Here is a 16,093-nt window from a genome sequence, read left to right on the forward strand (position 1 = left end):
CCCTCGACAACAGTCCGATCAACCTTCCTGCACCCTTGACAATAATCCAATAATTCCTCCTCCCAACCCCACAACGAAAGTCTGATTCCCCCATCCCAGCTCCCCTTAAGTCTCAGCAGTTCCCCTCCCTGGACCTACCCTAACAGGCCTAGTGGTCTAGTGATTGTTAGGACAGGAGCAAACCCCACTCGCTCCTATCCTTCTCGGCTCCTGATTGAAAATGGCCACTGCAACTTCCGACAGCAGTCTTGCTGTACTACCACTAGGGTCAGCTCAAGCAATAGTACCATGAGATTACTATTAGAAGTTGCGAGGGGCAGGAGCAAGTGGGGTTCATTCCTGCCTCAACAACTATTAGGCCACTAGGCCTGTTAAGCTAGGCTCAGGGGTCCTGCTGGGACTTGAGGGTGCCAGGAGGGAGATTGGACTTTGTTGGGGGGCTGGGAGGACGACTGAACTGGGGGAAATATGGACTGCTCTTATGCAGATCCCCACTGAATATCAGCCTAGACCCGCATTACTCCCCAAGGCCAGCACATGTCCATTGAGTGCTGAACATTCAGTGCTGATGTCCAGACATGAGCCAGCTCACATACATTATTCAACTGTACAGGTAATTTACCCTCAATCTAGCCACCCACTTTTTTTGACCCAATGTTTTCACCTACACATCTTGTCCATCTATATATCCCAACTGTACTTTTGCACTCTTTTGCCTATTTTGAAGGTTCTACTGCATTGTGTTGACACTATAGCATCATATCTATGCTATATGAATATTTTACTGTGCTGCCTATTAAAGTCTTTCATATTTATGTTATATAATGTTCTACTATGCTGCCTATTATGGTGTATCATTTGAATTCTGCTGACGTATGATATTTCTGTTATATGAACGTTCTAATGTGCTTCTTTAAAGTGTACATTATTAACACTGTATTATATTATTGCTATTACTTAATCTGCCTATCTCCAAGTTTACCTCACTGTTCTAATTGTTGTATTATGCTGGCATTTGATCATTTTATTTATTTATTCAAATTTATTAATCACCTCTCTTAAAAACATGAAATGACAAAGTCAACATGGATTTAGTGACGGGAAACCTTGCCTCACCAATCTACTACATTTCTTTGAAGGGGTGAACAAACATGTAGATAAAGGGGAGCCGGTTGATATTGTGTATCTGGATTTGCAGAAGGCGTTTGACAAAGAACCTCATGAAAGACTCCAGAGGAAATCGGAGAGTCATGGGATAGGAGGTAGTGTTCTATTGTGGATTAAAACTGGTTAAAAGATAGAAAACAGAGAGTAGGGTTAAATGGTCAGTATTCTCAATGGAGAAGGGTAGTTAGTGGGGTTCCCCAGGGGTCTGTGCTGGGACCGCTGCTTTTTAACATATTTATAAATGATCTAGAGATGGGAGTAACTAGTGAGGTAATTAAATTTGCTGATGACACAAAGTTATTCAAAGTCGTTAAATCGCGGGAGGATTGTGATAAATTACAAGAGGACCTTACGAGACTGGGAGACTGGGCGTCTAAATGGCAGATGACGTTTAATGTGAGCAAGTCCAAAGTGATGCATATGGGAAAGAGGAACCCAAATTATAGCTATGTCATGCAAGGTTCCATGTTAGGAGTCACGGACCAAAAAAGGGATCTAGGTGTCGTTGTTAATGATACGTTGAAACCTTCTGCTCAGTGTGCTGCTGGGGCTAAGAAAACAAATAGAATGTGTACAGCGCTGCGTATGCCTTGTAGCGCTATAGAAATGATAAGTAGTAGTAGTAGTAGTAGTAGAAAGGAATGAAAAACAAAAATGAGGATGTTATAATGCCTTTGTATCGCTCCATGGTGCGACCGCACCTCGAATATTGTGTTCAATTCTGGACGCCGCATCTCAAAAAAGATATAGTGGAATTAGAAAAGGTGCAGAGAAGGGCGACGTAAATGGTAAAGGGGATGGGACAACTTCCCTATGAGGAAAGGCTAAAGTGGCTAGGGCTCTTCAGCTTGGAGAAAAGGCGGCTAAGGGGAGATATGATACAGGTCTATAAAATAATGAGTGGAGTTGAACGGGTAGATGTGAAGCATCTGTTTAAGCTTTCCAAAAATACTAGGACTATGGGGCATGCGATGAAGCTACAATGTAGTAAATTTAAAACGAAGCGGAGAAAATGTTTCTTCACTCAACGTGTAATTAAACTCTGGAATTCGTTGCCAGAGAATGTGGTAAAGGCGGTTAGCTTAGCGGAGTTTTAAAAAGGTTTGGACAGCTTCCTAAAGGAAAAGTCCATAGGCCATTATTAAATGGACTTGGAGAAAATCCACTATTTCTGGGATAAGAAGTATAAAATGTTTTGTACTTTTTGGGGATCTTGCCAGGTATTTGTGACCTGGATTGGCCACTGTTGGAAACAGGATGCTGGGCTTGATGGACCTTTGGTCTTTCCCAGTATGGCAATACTTATGTACTTATGATTTACAAAATACCCATCGCCCTTCTCACCCAACCCATTACAAATTCACAAAAAAAAACACATTCCAATATCCATGCACTTCTAACCAGCTCATGAATAACAACGCCAACCCATCATCACACACCTCCCTCCACAATCTTGACAGTAACCCCACCCATAGTGTAAATGGTTGCCTAAACAACCAAGACTTCATTAAGGATCAAAACTGTAGATTGAACAAAGCTGAATACCCTCAGGGAGAGCACCTCACCAAGAGGGTTCCACAATCAAGAACGCTCATCCTATTGTTATGCTGCTACAACAATGTAAGCTGTTTATGTCAAGCTACACCTTTTGTATATTGCATTGGGTGAATCTCTTCATAATAATCTTAATAAACAAACAAAAATGCAAACCATGCAAGTGTTACCTATTGATCTTTTCTTGGGGGATTTCAAACTCCTCATGCGTCCAGGTGAAGACATTCCACTTTCACTCATAGAGTCGTGTGCCGACGATGCACTCCCCGTAGCTTCACTATCACGTATCATACTTTCATAGCCACTGCTACCACCACTATGGTAAAAAAGAGCCGTCCGTCCCATAGCTGGTGGTAGTTCTCCACTCAGTACGCTGCTGTTATCACTACCGTGCCCACTGCTGTACCGCTGAGGGCGCCGTGGAGCTGTTATTTTGCTGTAGGGTGATGGTAATACTGGAATCTGTGACTTCTCATCACTGAGGTTAACACCACTGTCATTACCACTGTCAGAATCTGTAGATCCTCTAAAATACACCATCTTGCCAGGATTTCCAGATACTAGTTCATTAACACGGCTGTTAGCTGCTCTAATAGCTTGCTTTGTTCCCATAATAGTTCCTCTGCCAGGTTTGCTGTTCACGCACTGTACTGACCGGGGATTGGTTTTTCCATTGGGAGAAACAATAGAGCTCTTTCCACTTGACTGATTCAGTGATCTCACAGAGGAGCTAAGAGATTTTGATCCACTTGCAGAAAGGCTGCGATTCTTACTTGTATTTGCTATGACCTTCTGGTTGGTGGCACTTCTTGCCTGACTAGATTTATTGGGACCAGGGGCAGAATATGATGGTGGGGAAGTAGTAGTGGTAGCTGTGGGTGGCATGCCAAGCCTTGGCACTGATCGTCCTGCCCTTCCATTGCTGACTGCAGAGCTTCCATTGTCCCGAGCCATAGTTGCCTTTGAGCCAACTGATGTCAAGCTGTCACACCTGTCAAGAGACATATGGCTCCCATAACGATGCACAGTCTCAGTCTTAGATGCCTTAGTCTTTAAACTTGAAGCGGTCTTTGGCAAGGAATGGTCTCCTTTGGGATTTATTTTGTTGCCTGTTCCTTCATTAATACAAGCTCTAGGTTTTGAAATTAAATCTGCTTCATCTTCGGTCTTTAGCAAGGTAACTCTAGATGTTTCCAGTCCTTCGAGTTTACCCACATTGCTTGATGGTAAAACAATACTTTTTTGCTCTAAACTAGATTTCCGAACAGGTGGTGCCGGTGGTGTTGTCCCACCTGGTCTAGGTAGCATGCTGACTTTCTGTGGCAAAACCTTCTTGCCCATAGATGTTTTGAGGCTGCCAATGGTATATGGAGAATCAGAATTTCCCTTAAATATTGGATCTGCTTGAGGACTACTCTGTGCTACTGGAGTCACACCTAGTGTGGTGGCTCCCCGTTTCAGCTGTGGAATTTTCATGGAAGGTTCCCATTTTTTTGCTGAAGATTTGGAAGATACTTCACAACCATCTACAACCCGTTGAGAGCATGCAAGCATTGTTTGTGATTGGGCTGGCCTGGGTGCACTACTGGAATGCTGGGCATAATTTCCTGACTGTTTCAGTTGATTATCTGTGCCAGAATTGGAAGATTTTGCTAAAGGCAATAGATCTTCAGCTTTTGTTTCCAATTGATTATTTGCGCGCACCAGCCAGGGATCATCAAAAGTATAATTCTGCTTTTGAAGTTCTTTACCGTTCAGTGTAGGATTATTGTGGGTTGCAGATGAGGTAGTCTTTGTTTTCCTAGGAAGACTGGAATGAATTGTTTCTATCACCGAATTACTTTGAGAGCTGCAAGATTTAGCCTTTACAGATTGATTTGTTGCAAAAGAAGCATTTTTGACCGGCATTGCTTTGGTTAGTTCAAAAGTTGGAGGATATTTGTTTGCATGTGAAGACATGTTGCCAGAGCTGAGGCTCTCACAGTCTATATCTGAAAAACCAAACCCGCTATCATTCAAAGAACTTTTCAGCCCTTGTGGCGCTGAGACAGGCACACCCGAAGAATCCAAGTTGAAGGGCTTCTCATATGCAGTCTGAAGAACTAAATGATCCCCAGAGTCTGAATGTGCGCCATCACTTTCCATTGTACAAATGCTTACTTCACTAAGCCAAGAACTGATGGATGAACATCTGCTGTTACTGGCAAATGGCTCTTCTGGAAGGGGCACAACTATGTCTATATTTACACCCGTTGCAGTTGCCTGTGAGGTATAAGCATCAAATTCATCATTAATACTGCTGATAATACTTACTGGCCTAGAACCTGAGGCAAGAGCCTGAAGTGAGCAGTCACTGTTAAAGCTAATCATACTGGCAGGTCTATCACTATCCAAAATCCCGCCAATGGAAAGTTCCTCCACAACTGTAAACACAAGCTCATCTTCTCCATTAAGCTCCACAGGTTGCTGCAAAGTCACCGTGGTAGTTAAAATGTCACGGTCAAAACATTTGCCTCTTACTGCTGATCGAAAGCTGTGCACCTCTATAGCAGCAGAATGATGAGGAGTGCTACTGAGAAGTGGAAATGTGCTCCCCGCAAGACTGTGCTCAGGCTTGCAGCCCAATTGTTTGCTCATTCCAACAGGAGGGGTGCGGACTGCATGGCTGCTGCCTACATCTGAATAACCTTTGGAGTCCACAGAATAATCGTTTGGTTGTGGGGGTGGAGGGGCAGGACTTGGTAAGGGTCTCTTCAAAAAACATGTTTTTTCTTTTACAACTAGTTCAGGTTTTGTTTTTCTCTGTTCTTGAGTTTGGGAAGCACTGGGTTCTGATGAGCTCAGTGAATCTGTGATTGTCTCTTTTTCTCCATCTGAAATTGATTCCAGTTTCCTACCTGCAGCTTTGGTTTGCCTTTGGGGATGGTCCATTTTGGACTGTGATGGGCTAATTTCATAGGTGCCCCCATTTCCTAGCTGAGTAATAGTTTCAGAATGAATATTATGCTCTGTCTTTGAAGATACTGCTTCTTGTGAAGCAGTTTTTCTATATCCTCCATTAGGAGACGCCGTCTCCTTTGGAAGTTTAGAATGCACAGTTTCAGGGATCGGAGCACAGTTTGACGTGACAGGAATTTCTTCACAAGCAAATACATTTGGTGCCTCACTTCCATCAATGCATTCCAACCTCTCCTGCAATTCAGCAAAGGTGTTGCACTTAAAGTGGTCCCTGTCAGAACTTCTAACACCCAAAAAATTATCTTTGCTTCTTTTTTTGTTAAGTGAAGGAATTATGGGAACAAATTCTGGTGGGCCTTCATTGTCCGTCAGTTCCCTGTCGGATAAAGATGCGCCATTGGGACCGACATAAATGACAGTGTCACATGACTGTTCACTGCTTGATGAATAGTCAGGATCACTAGATATACTATGTCCAGGAAGATCAGGATCAACGGCTACGGTCCTTGTATGAAATGGTCTCAAGTGAGGTGGTCTTCGTACACGACCTTCTTCACATGAACTTTCTCCTCCGGATGAGCTGGATGCATACTGGTAAACAAAAGAAAATTGTTAACCACAGAAGTAAGGCCAACAAATTAGAATTTAAATCTGCTGAAATCAAAACATAATATTCAACAGATAGGCAATCTGAAAAACCCAAGCCACGTTTGGGTTCACAATCTGGTCAGGCTGTAAATCAAAACATCATCCTGTGGCCACAATAATGGTGTCAAAGCCACAGAACGTTTGATAAGCACTGAATTACAATCTTTAAAGTATCTCTCATTTCATCTGGTCCTCCCTTCTCCTACCAATCTATAACTAGTGGCTCAGGACAATGAACCTCAGTATATTTCAAGCAGGAGCTGCTTGAACAAAACTTCTCCTGAATAAAAGTCAGGATCATCATGGGACATAGCAGCTAGCACCCCCACCAAGGATGTAGCAGGCCTAGAGAAGACTCCTGTTAGGATGATGCAACTAGCCCAGCCACTCGAGTACACTCATTACAATTTGTGTAACTAAAATTAACTCTGTTCCCATACATTCTCTCTCTCTCTCTCTGTCTCCCTCAGCCTATTTCCCCTCAACAAAGTCTTTCTCCCCAGCTCCTCACCCTCACATATCCTCAATGCACACTCTTCCCCAACCCTAAACCAGTCAGTCTCAACACCCACCCATCTCACGTACACATCATTCTCCACAATCCTATCTCAACCTTCCCCTTCTAATGACCTCTATCCCAGTTTGTTAATCCACCCCTCCCCTGACCTACTCCAAAGGCTGCTTCCACTGTTGCCTTCAGAACAGCTGTTCCATATTTTTTTTTTGAAGCATTGCCTACATTGTTCTCACTACACTATATTCCTACACTACGGCCTCCAAAACTGAACACATTGAGGCATATTTTCAAAGCACTTAGCCTTCCAAAGTTCCATAGGTTTCTATGGAACTTTGGAAGGCTAAGTGCTTTGAAAAATATGCCTCAATGTACACCAACTAAAGCCTGGTGTGAATGCCCACGTCTTATTTAGGTGCAGATCTCTGGCATATTCTGTAACATTGTTGGTAAATTTTTGGAACGCCAACGATTCACCCATGCCCCTCCCATGGCCATGTCCCCTTTTGTGATCTGCACATTAGATTTTACATGCACCACTTTACAGAATACGCTTTACAGAATTATCTTTAATGAAACTGCTTGCTCATTAAAAAGAGGAGAAAGGGGACAGGGGACAGAGGGCAATAGGGAAAATGCTGGTGGTGGTTAGTGGAATTCCCTCGGAAGAGGGAAAGGTGAGTAGTGGAGTGCCTCAGGGATCGGTGCTGGGGCCGATTCTGTTCAATATATTTGTGAATGACATTGCCAATGGGTTAGAAGGTAAAGTTTGCCTTTTTAAGGATGATACTAAGATTTGTAACAGAGTGGATACCCAGGAGGGAGTGGAAAACATGAAAAAGGATCTGCAAAAGCTAGAAGAATGGTCTAAGGTTTGGCAATTAAAATTCAATGCGAAGAAATGCAAAGTGATGCAGTTAGGGAGTAGAAATCCATGGGAGGCATATGTGTTAGACGGGGAGAGTTTGATATGTACGGACGGGGAGAGAGTTCTTGGGATGATAGTATCTGAGGATCTGAAGGCGACAAAACAGTGTGACAAGGCGGTGGCCGTAGCTAGAAGTTTGCTAGGCTGTATAGAGAGAGGTGTGACCAGCAGAAAAAAGGAGGTGTTGATGTCCCTGTATAAGTCGTTGGTGAGGCCCCACCTAGAGTATTGTGTTCAGTTTTGGAGGCCGTATCTTGCTAAGGATGTAAAAAGAATTGAAGTGGTGCAAAGAAAAGCTACAAAAATGGTATGGGATTTGCATTACAAGACGTATGAGAGACTTGCTGACCTGAACATGTATACCCTGGAGGAAAGGAGAAACAGGGGTGATATGATACAGATGTTCAAATATTTGAAAGGTATTAATCCGCAAACGATTTTTTCCGTAGATGGGAAGGCGGTAGAACTAGAGGGCATGAAATGAGATTGAAGGGGAGCAGACTCAAGAAAAATGTCAGGAAGTATTTTTTCACGGAGAGAGTGGTGGAAGCTTGGAATGCCCTCCCGCGGGAGGTGGTGGAGATGAAAAAAGTAACGGAATTCAAAAATGTGTGGGATAAACATAAAGGAATCCTGTTCAGAAGGAATGGATCCTCAGAAGCTTAGCGGAGATTGGGTGACAGAGCCGGTGGTGGGAGGCGGGGCTACTGGTTGGGAGGTGGGGTTAGTGCTGGGCAGACTTCTACGGTCTGTGCTCTGAAAATGGCAGATACAAATCAAGGTCAGGTATACACATAAAGTAGCACATATGAGTTTATCTTGTGGGCAGACTGGATGGACCGTACAGGTCTTTCTCTGCCGTCATCTACTATGTTACTATGTTAAATTACTCAGCAGAAATGGCATTAGCAAAAAGCCAAGTCTTTAATTTAGTTTTGAAAGTTTTCAGAGAGGTTTCAGCACGAATGTGTAGTGGGAGAGAATTCCAATGAAATGGTGTAGCAAAGTAAAAAGCACGATGACTGGTGGACTCGAGTTGGGAATATTTTGGACCGGGTAAAACTAGTCGCTGATCATTGATTGAATGTAAAAGGCGAGCTGGGGAATATGGAATAGTGAATTAGGAGAGGTAAAGAGGCCGGTGGAACTGAAATGTGAGGACTAGTATTTTAAAAAGTATACACTGAGAAATCGGCAGCCAGTAGTACTTTTGAAGCAATGCGGAGGCATGGTCATGGTGTGAATGACAAAGTAGACAGATGGCTGTGTTCCGTTAGGACTGAAGCCTTTTAATAGATGACTGGGTACAGCCTAAATAGATGATGTTACAGTAATCTAATCTTGTGGTGAACAATGCAAGAATTAAGGAGTGGAAAGTTTCAAGGCTAAAATAATGCTGAATCGAGCGGAGCTGGTGAAGTATAAAAAATCCTGTTTTGCACACATTTGAGATCTGAAGGGTAAATGATCATTGTGAGTCAAGGATAACTTCAAGGTATCTGAAGGAATCTACTGGTTGAAAGATGGACCCAAAACACTGCAGTGGAATGGGTGGGGTACGAAGGCCTGTAAACCAGCATGCTACAGTTTTCTCACTGTTAAGGACAAGTTTAAGTCAGAAATCAGTTGAAGACAGTTCTGGAGTGGCCCTAGTAAGAAGTGAAAGGGTTTTTTGAGGTACAGAAGGAAGATATTATCTGTGTAGAAATGGAATGAGATGCCAATGGATTGTATTACGGTTGCTAAGGGACTAAGAAATACAGTAGTACCTCGGTTTTCGTTGACATCAGTTTTCATCGGTTTCGGATTTCGTTGATTTTTTTCAACGAGAAATTTGTCTCGGTTTTCGTTGGTTGCCTCGGATTTCGTTGAAAAAGAAGGATGTCCATCTCCCAATTTGTATCGGAAGATGGACGTCCTTCTCCTGATTTTGGCCGTCCTCGTTAATTGCCTTGGTTTTCATCGGTTTTGGATTTCGCCGATTGTTTTCGGATGGATTATCGACGAAAACCGAGGTTTCACTGTACATTGAAAACAATGTGATGACATCGGACAACTACACAGGGTTCTCCCAAATTGCCAAGATTTTTCAAGAAGGCGCCTCCAAGGAGAGGCAGTTAAGCTTGCATTGGAAATATGGAACCTGAGAGGCACACCTGATGCATAGCCAGCTCCTGAGGAAGACGCAAAATAAGGTACTTTGTTGAGCTGTGGAATTTTGAGCTGCTATGCAAGCCACAGATAAGTGCTGGTTTTAACTATATCTGGCATTAAATCGTAGTTACACGTGGAACTGATTTAGTTGCTATTCTATAAATGTAGAGATGAAAGCTATAAATGGTACCTAAAAAACTGATGCCGAAAAAACCCAGCTTAAGCGGTATACTAAAAGCCTCACCTAAAGTTTGGCGCGGTTTATCGTATAATGCGTAAGCGGAGAGGTCGTGCGTAAATTTAGGTGCTTTCATTTGCACCAGTGAAAATGTGGAACAAATGCCCGTGCTTAAATTTACACACGGAGTCTATAATTACATGTGTAACTCAAAATCAGGCCCACGGATCTATCCTGAAACACCCATGACCCTCCCATTTCTGCGCCCCATTTTTCAGGCAGTGCATAAAATTTTAGGTGAGGATCCTGCGCCTAAATTTACATGCTTAAGTCCCAATGAAATCTAATTAGTGCCAATAATTACATGTTAAAAACCCAATTCTTGGAACTAATCAAGCTGGTAAGTGAATTTGTTTTTGATTAAATCCATTTCTGCTTCTACATGTCCTCTCACCTTGGATTTCTTCTTCCTCATTCGGTGAATGCGTGAGGCCAGCTGGATGGTCGTAAGGGTTTCTGCATAATTAGCTGGGGAGTCAGAAACATGAGCAATCATGGTAGTTCGACAGTTGATGTTCCCCAGAGATTCTCTCAATAGCATGGTCAGTTTGCTATCCCTGGAAGAAACAAGTGTTCAGATTTAGTGAAAGATAAAACTCTTTTTTTAAGCAAAAAAAAAAAGCAAAAACATTTTAGCCCTTATTTCACATCATCATCTTCACTGTTTATCTTCTTACTTTTTTTAAATTCCTAATTGTCAATATATTTAGCTTTTTGAGCTACCAGTGTCCTTCCACTACTTTGGGGTTTCCATCTGTAAAGGAACAGTCTCTACAGGGTTACAATGTTCTGATCTTCATTTGCAACAACTACAGGTATTTCACCTCCCAAATCAATCGAGACATCACAGTGACAGTCCTTAACCTGAGCTTCAAACCATTGATTGGCTGATTAACTGCTGTCAAGTCAAAGCCAACCCCTGGTGACCTAACGCAGACTCCTAGCCAGAACCCCAGGTGTCGCCACTGAGCAATGGTGTAGATTCTTCCTTCAAGGAGCTGTAAATGCTGTCACTGCAATACCCCCAACCCCTGCTGGCTGAGTAGAAGAAGCTCAATCAGGGTATCAAACCCTGATCCTCTGCAACGCAATGCAGCACCACTGTCATTCAGCTATTATTATTATTATTACAACATTTGTATCCCACATTATCCCGGACAAGCTCAGGTTAAATGTGGCTTACATTCAAGAAAATCATCAAAAATATAATACAGTCAGATAATTAATTATAACACTTTAACTATCATGCAGTAAATCACTATTTGGGCATCTTTATGTTTCTTTCCTTCAATTCCCTGCACGTCTTACACCATGAACCAAAATGATGTTTTGGACTATGCCTGGAGTACTATAAGCTTAGGAGTGTGTGAAACAAAAGCATAATGTTAAACTGGCATAAATCATATTACAAGTGGAATTTTACTGGTTCTTTCTTTGTGCTGCATGTTGCGTTCTGTTTTGAGAGTAAACAAAGCAGATTTCACTTCTGCAAACAAAAGATCACCAAGGGACAACAGACTCTTTATTCTCTTTTCTTGCTCCGTTACAGAAATGCATCTTAATAGCCCTAGCCCCTTCATCTTCTGGTCTTTCCCGAAACATGAAATGGATCACTGTGGTTGGCTTGGCATCAAAGGTTTCACTAAAGCCCCAGCCAGGATGCTGGGCATGACTTCATCTAGAGTCTAAACAGTGCATTAATGTGCTCTCTCTCATGGGTATAAGCACTACCTGTTTGCCTCCATGTGCAGCCTGATCACCTTTCTAACTGTTGCTGCTGAAACATCAAGGGGCCTATGTACAAATCCATATTAGCTATTAAAATGGTAGTTAGCACATGCTAACATTTAACGCAGGCACTGCATAAAATTAAGATGGTGCCTTAGTTGATGATATATGCTAATTTCCGCGTTAACTTCATAAGACAGAAGTGCATGGGGAACGGGCATGGAATACGCCTTACAGTTAATATGGCAGTAATCACTGCGCATTAAAGAGCAAATTCTATAAATAGCACTGACAAATCGTCATAAAAAAAAAAACAACACGCTAACTATTCTATAAATGACTAGGCACCGTTTATAGAATACGCTTAGCGCTGGGATCAGTACCTAACTTTAGACATGAGGATTTACCCCAAGTAAAACCTGGTGTAAATCCTTGCATCTAAATTAGGAACTGATTCCCCTTACATACCCATGACCCTCCCCCTGGCCAAGTCCCCCCCTTTCGAGGTACACATAAAATTAGCATGCAGATCCCCGTGATTAAAAATGCATGCATAAATTTCAATTAATGGCCATTGGTGTCGATAATTATTAGCACCCAATTATCAGCACTAATTGGCTCATTCAATTAAACTGCATGTGCAAATTGGGTACACGCCCAAATTTGCCTGCGCAGTTTTAAGTGCCATTTCTAGAATTTTGGAGGTAAGAGGGTAATTCTATAATTATTATAACAGGGCACCCATTATAGGCCCTGCTGATGGCCCCTATTCTAAGCCTATTCTATAAAGGAAAGTAGGCATCCGCTTTTCTTCATAGAATACTAGTGCAAATGGCCAAAAATGTATGTACAGTAAGGTGCAATGGTGGATCACTTCCACCATCCCTACAGCTGGTACAAATGCTCACACCTAGATGTTAGTACATACGCTAACTGAATTTACATTGCATACCTGTGTGCTATGTCAAAACTCCACCCATGTGCACACTCACAAATTATGGTGTTTACCACTCCAGTACTAACTGGCCACTAGAATATCCCCATATGCCTGCCTTCCTGCCACCTAAAACTAGATGGTTCCTTACAGAACACCAACTAGTGGAAAAGCCACACCACAATTTGATGGAATGCACTTTGTCAGTGAGCATGCACCTGGGCAAGGTTTGAGTAGAATGCACAAGACCGTACATAAATTACATAAAAAGCTAATGAAAGTGAATTTGAAATCTTTATTGAGGAATTGGTTTCTTTGAGTTTGACTGGATACCTGGGAATTACAGATTATTTTTCTGAATGGTCATAATTAATACAAAATATACAGCATTCACTTACTTATATGGTACATGTTTAGCACCATTAACCAAGGCCAGAATAACATTGCCTAGGGCCGTCAGAGATAGGCAGAGGGCACCTCCCCCATCACGGCTCTTGCACAGCACTTTTTCACAGCTCCCCAGATCGATGAGATGCAGGCGACTGCGTCCTCCTGACACTGTAATAGGAACAGCAGCCACACAAAACAAAACAAAATTAGCCACACACATTCAATAGGATAGCACAGCCCTACATAGCTATTACCATCCAGTCAATATTCAGCAGCAGCAGTAATCGTATTTCTTTACACACTAGCCATGGCGTTTATAAAAATCCACCTGTTCAGTGCCGTTATATTGAGATGGAGTGGCATTCAATATATGGAAATGGGAGTTGATATAGTGCCTTTCTGAGGTTTTTGCAACTACATTCAAAGAGGTTTACATATATTTAGGTACTTATTTTGTACCAGGGGCAATGGAGGGTTAAGTGACTTGTCCAGAGTCACAAGGAGCTGCAGTGGGAATTGAACTCGCTTCCCCAGGATCAAAGTCCACTGCACTAACCACTAGGCTACTCCTCCACTAGCAACATTCCATGTAGAAGCCTGCCCTTGCAGATCAGAAACGCGGCTGCGCAGGCTTCTGTTTCTGTGAGTCTGACGTCCTGCACATATGTGCAGGACGTCAGACTCACAGAAACAGAAGCCTACGCAGCTGCTTTGCTGATCTGCAAGGGCAGGCTTCTACATGGAATGTTGCTAGTGGAATAGCGATAGTACTAGACAAGTGGAATAGCACTAGTCGAATAGCAACATTAACATTCCATGTAGGATCTCAAATACTAGCAACAGAATCTCAATAGTAGCAACGTTCCATCTAGAATCTCAAATAGTAGCAACATTCCAGAATCTTGTTAATGGAACTTGATATACTGCTTTTCTGAGGTTTTTGCAACTACATTCAAAGAGGTTTACATATATTCAGGTACTTATTTTGTACCAGGGGCAATGGAGGGTTAAGTGACTTGCCCAGAGTCACAAGGAGCTGCAGTGGGAATCAAACTCAGTTCCCCAGGATCAAAGTCCACTGCACTAACCACTAGGCTACACCTCCAATCCACAGAATGCAGTCATGTCTAGCAACTGCATAGATAGTAGGCAGAGGAATGGCCAGTAGGACAAACTGAGGTGATGGTGCTCCTGTATAAGACTCTGGTGAGATCTCATTTAGAATATTGTGTACAATTCTGGAGACCTCACCTTCAAAAAAAATATAAACAGGATGGAATTGGTCCAGAGGGTGGCTGCTAAAAGGGTTAATGGTCTTCGTCACAAAGCATATCAGGACAAACTTAAAGATCTCAATACTTTGGAAGAAAGGCAGGAGAGGGGAGATATGATAGAGATGATGAAACACCTACATGGCATAAATGTACAGGAGAGTCTCGCTCTGGAATGAGGGGGCATAGGATGAAGGTGAAAGGGGACTGAAGGAATACTTCTTCATGGAAAAAGTAGTGAATTAGTGGGGCAGCCTCCCAGTGGAGGTGGTGGAGACGAAAACTGTATCTTAATTTAAGAAAGCATGGGACAACTACGTAGGATCTCCAAGGCAGTGAAAGGGATAGTAGATGGCATGGATGGGCAGACTGGATAGGTCATATCACCCCCCCCCCCCCCCCCCCCCCCCCCCCCCCCCCCGATATTCAAAAACATTTAACCGTCCAGGAACAGCACCTGAACGGTTAAATGGTACTTAGCTATCCGGCAATATTCAACGTGAGATAGCTGGCTGTCTCCTGCTGAATATCACTGTTTAACTGCTAGCTCACTATATCAGACGATATAACTGCCTATCCACCGATTTTCAGTTTGAGTTTAGTGGCCAAATTTGGCCACGTGAAACCCTGGAACATCTTTGGCCAGTTTAAACATAACCGGCCAGCTCCGAATGTAAAATGCCACGTGTAGAGGTGTGCCTTGATTTTAGCACTGTGTAAATGTGCCATAAATGAAAAAGGTTGAAAATCTCTGTTCTAAAACATAGAAAAAGGTGAAATAGAAATTCATGAACGTACTTCCTCCTTTCCCACTCTTCTCCATGCGATACTGATATATGTGAAGGGTGAAGAGCATGTGCGAATTCCGTCTTTCCTCTTCATCGCACTCAGGTCTGCTCGTGCTCCGGGCTGCAATAGCAGCATCAAGGAAATAGGCCGCCTTCTCCGCCGTTGGGGCCCTTAGCTCACTTTGGTTTTGAAGCTGAATGTATCAAGACACAAAGCAGTCAGCACAGTTAGGACCAATGCAAATGCTTTAAGTGATGCAGATAAAGTTTCAAGGGGTGAAGAGAAATATGTAAGACATGTGGGTTCACATTTGAGAAGCAAAAAAAAACAAACAAAAAAAAACTTACCACCTTGAATATCATGAGTGTTGCAAGAGAAAATGAAATACAATGCATTGTGAATCAACCTTAAAAGTATGTGCTGTTTTATTCATTATACCTGAGTTCCACATATTGGATCTTCTCTCAGATATACCCCTGGAGACTGTCCATCCTGGAGGCTGCTGCTGGCTACGTCAGCTAACAAATCCTTGAGGTTTTCATCTTTGCCACAGATCTCCACAGCAGACACTCTAATTGAGAAGCGAGTTCCAGTCTTCTCTTTCCGCTCATTGATTAACTTGAAAAGCCAGGAGATTGCACAGGGGACAATGCCAAGGTTCTGTGAGGAGTTATCTTTTCCAATCATGGTATACGATTTGCCTACACGGATAGCAAATACAGATCTTTCACTTTGATAAGCAAGATACGGAGTATCACAGAAATATGCTCTGTATTCCTTTACAGCTGTTTCTGTGTCAATATCGAGTTTATAGCCCCAA

The 16,093-nt window shown here is 42.6% G+C and overlaps 1 protein-coding gene across 2 annotated transcripts in view; it reads right to left on the reverse strand.

Annotated features, from left to right (window-relative positions):
* KIF26A (kinesin family member 26A) overlaps window positions 1-16,093 on the reverse strand; it is a 261,377-nt gene that overhangs the window by 20,182 nt on the left and 225,102 nt on the right. For both annotated transcript variants that reach the window (XM_030214372.1, XM_030214371.1), the window contains exons 8-12: window positions 15,712-15,974; window positions 15,283-15,466; window positions 13,222-13,381; window positions 10,556-10,718; window positions 2,892-6,270 (exon numbers count right to left, since the gene is read on the reverse strand). In XM_030214372.1, the coding sequence (XP_030070232.1) occupies window positions 2,892-6,270; window positions 10,556-10,718; window positions 13,222-13,381; window positions 15,283-15,466; window positions 15,712-15,974 (4,149 nt within the window). The remainder of the gene's footprint in view (window positions 1-2,891; window positions 6,271-10,555; window positions 10,719-13,221; window positions 13,382-15,282; window positions 15,467-15,711; window positions 15,975-16,093) is intronic.

Source organism: Microcaecilia unicolor, chromosome 9, assembly GCF_901765095.1.
Source record: "Microcaecilia unicolor chromosome 9, aMicUni1.1, whole genome shotgun sequence".
NCBI classification, from domain to species: Eukaryota; Metazoa; Chordata; class Amphibia; order Gymnophiona; family Siphonopidae; genus Microcaecilia; species Microcaecilia unicolor.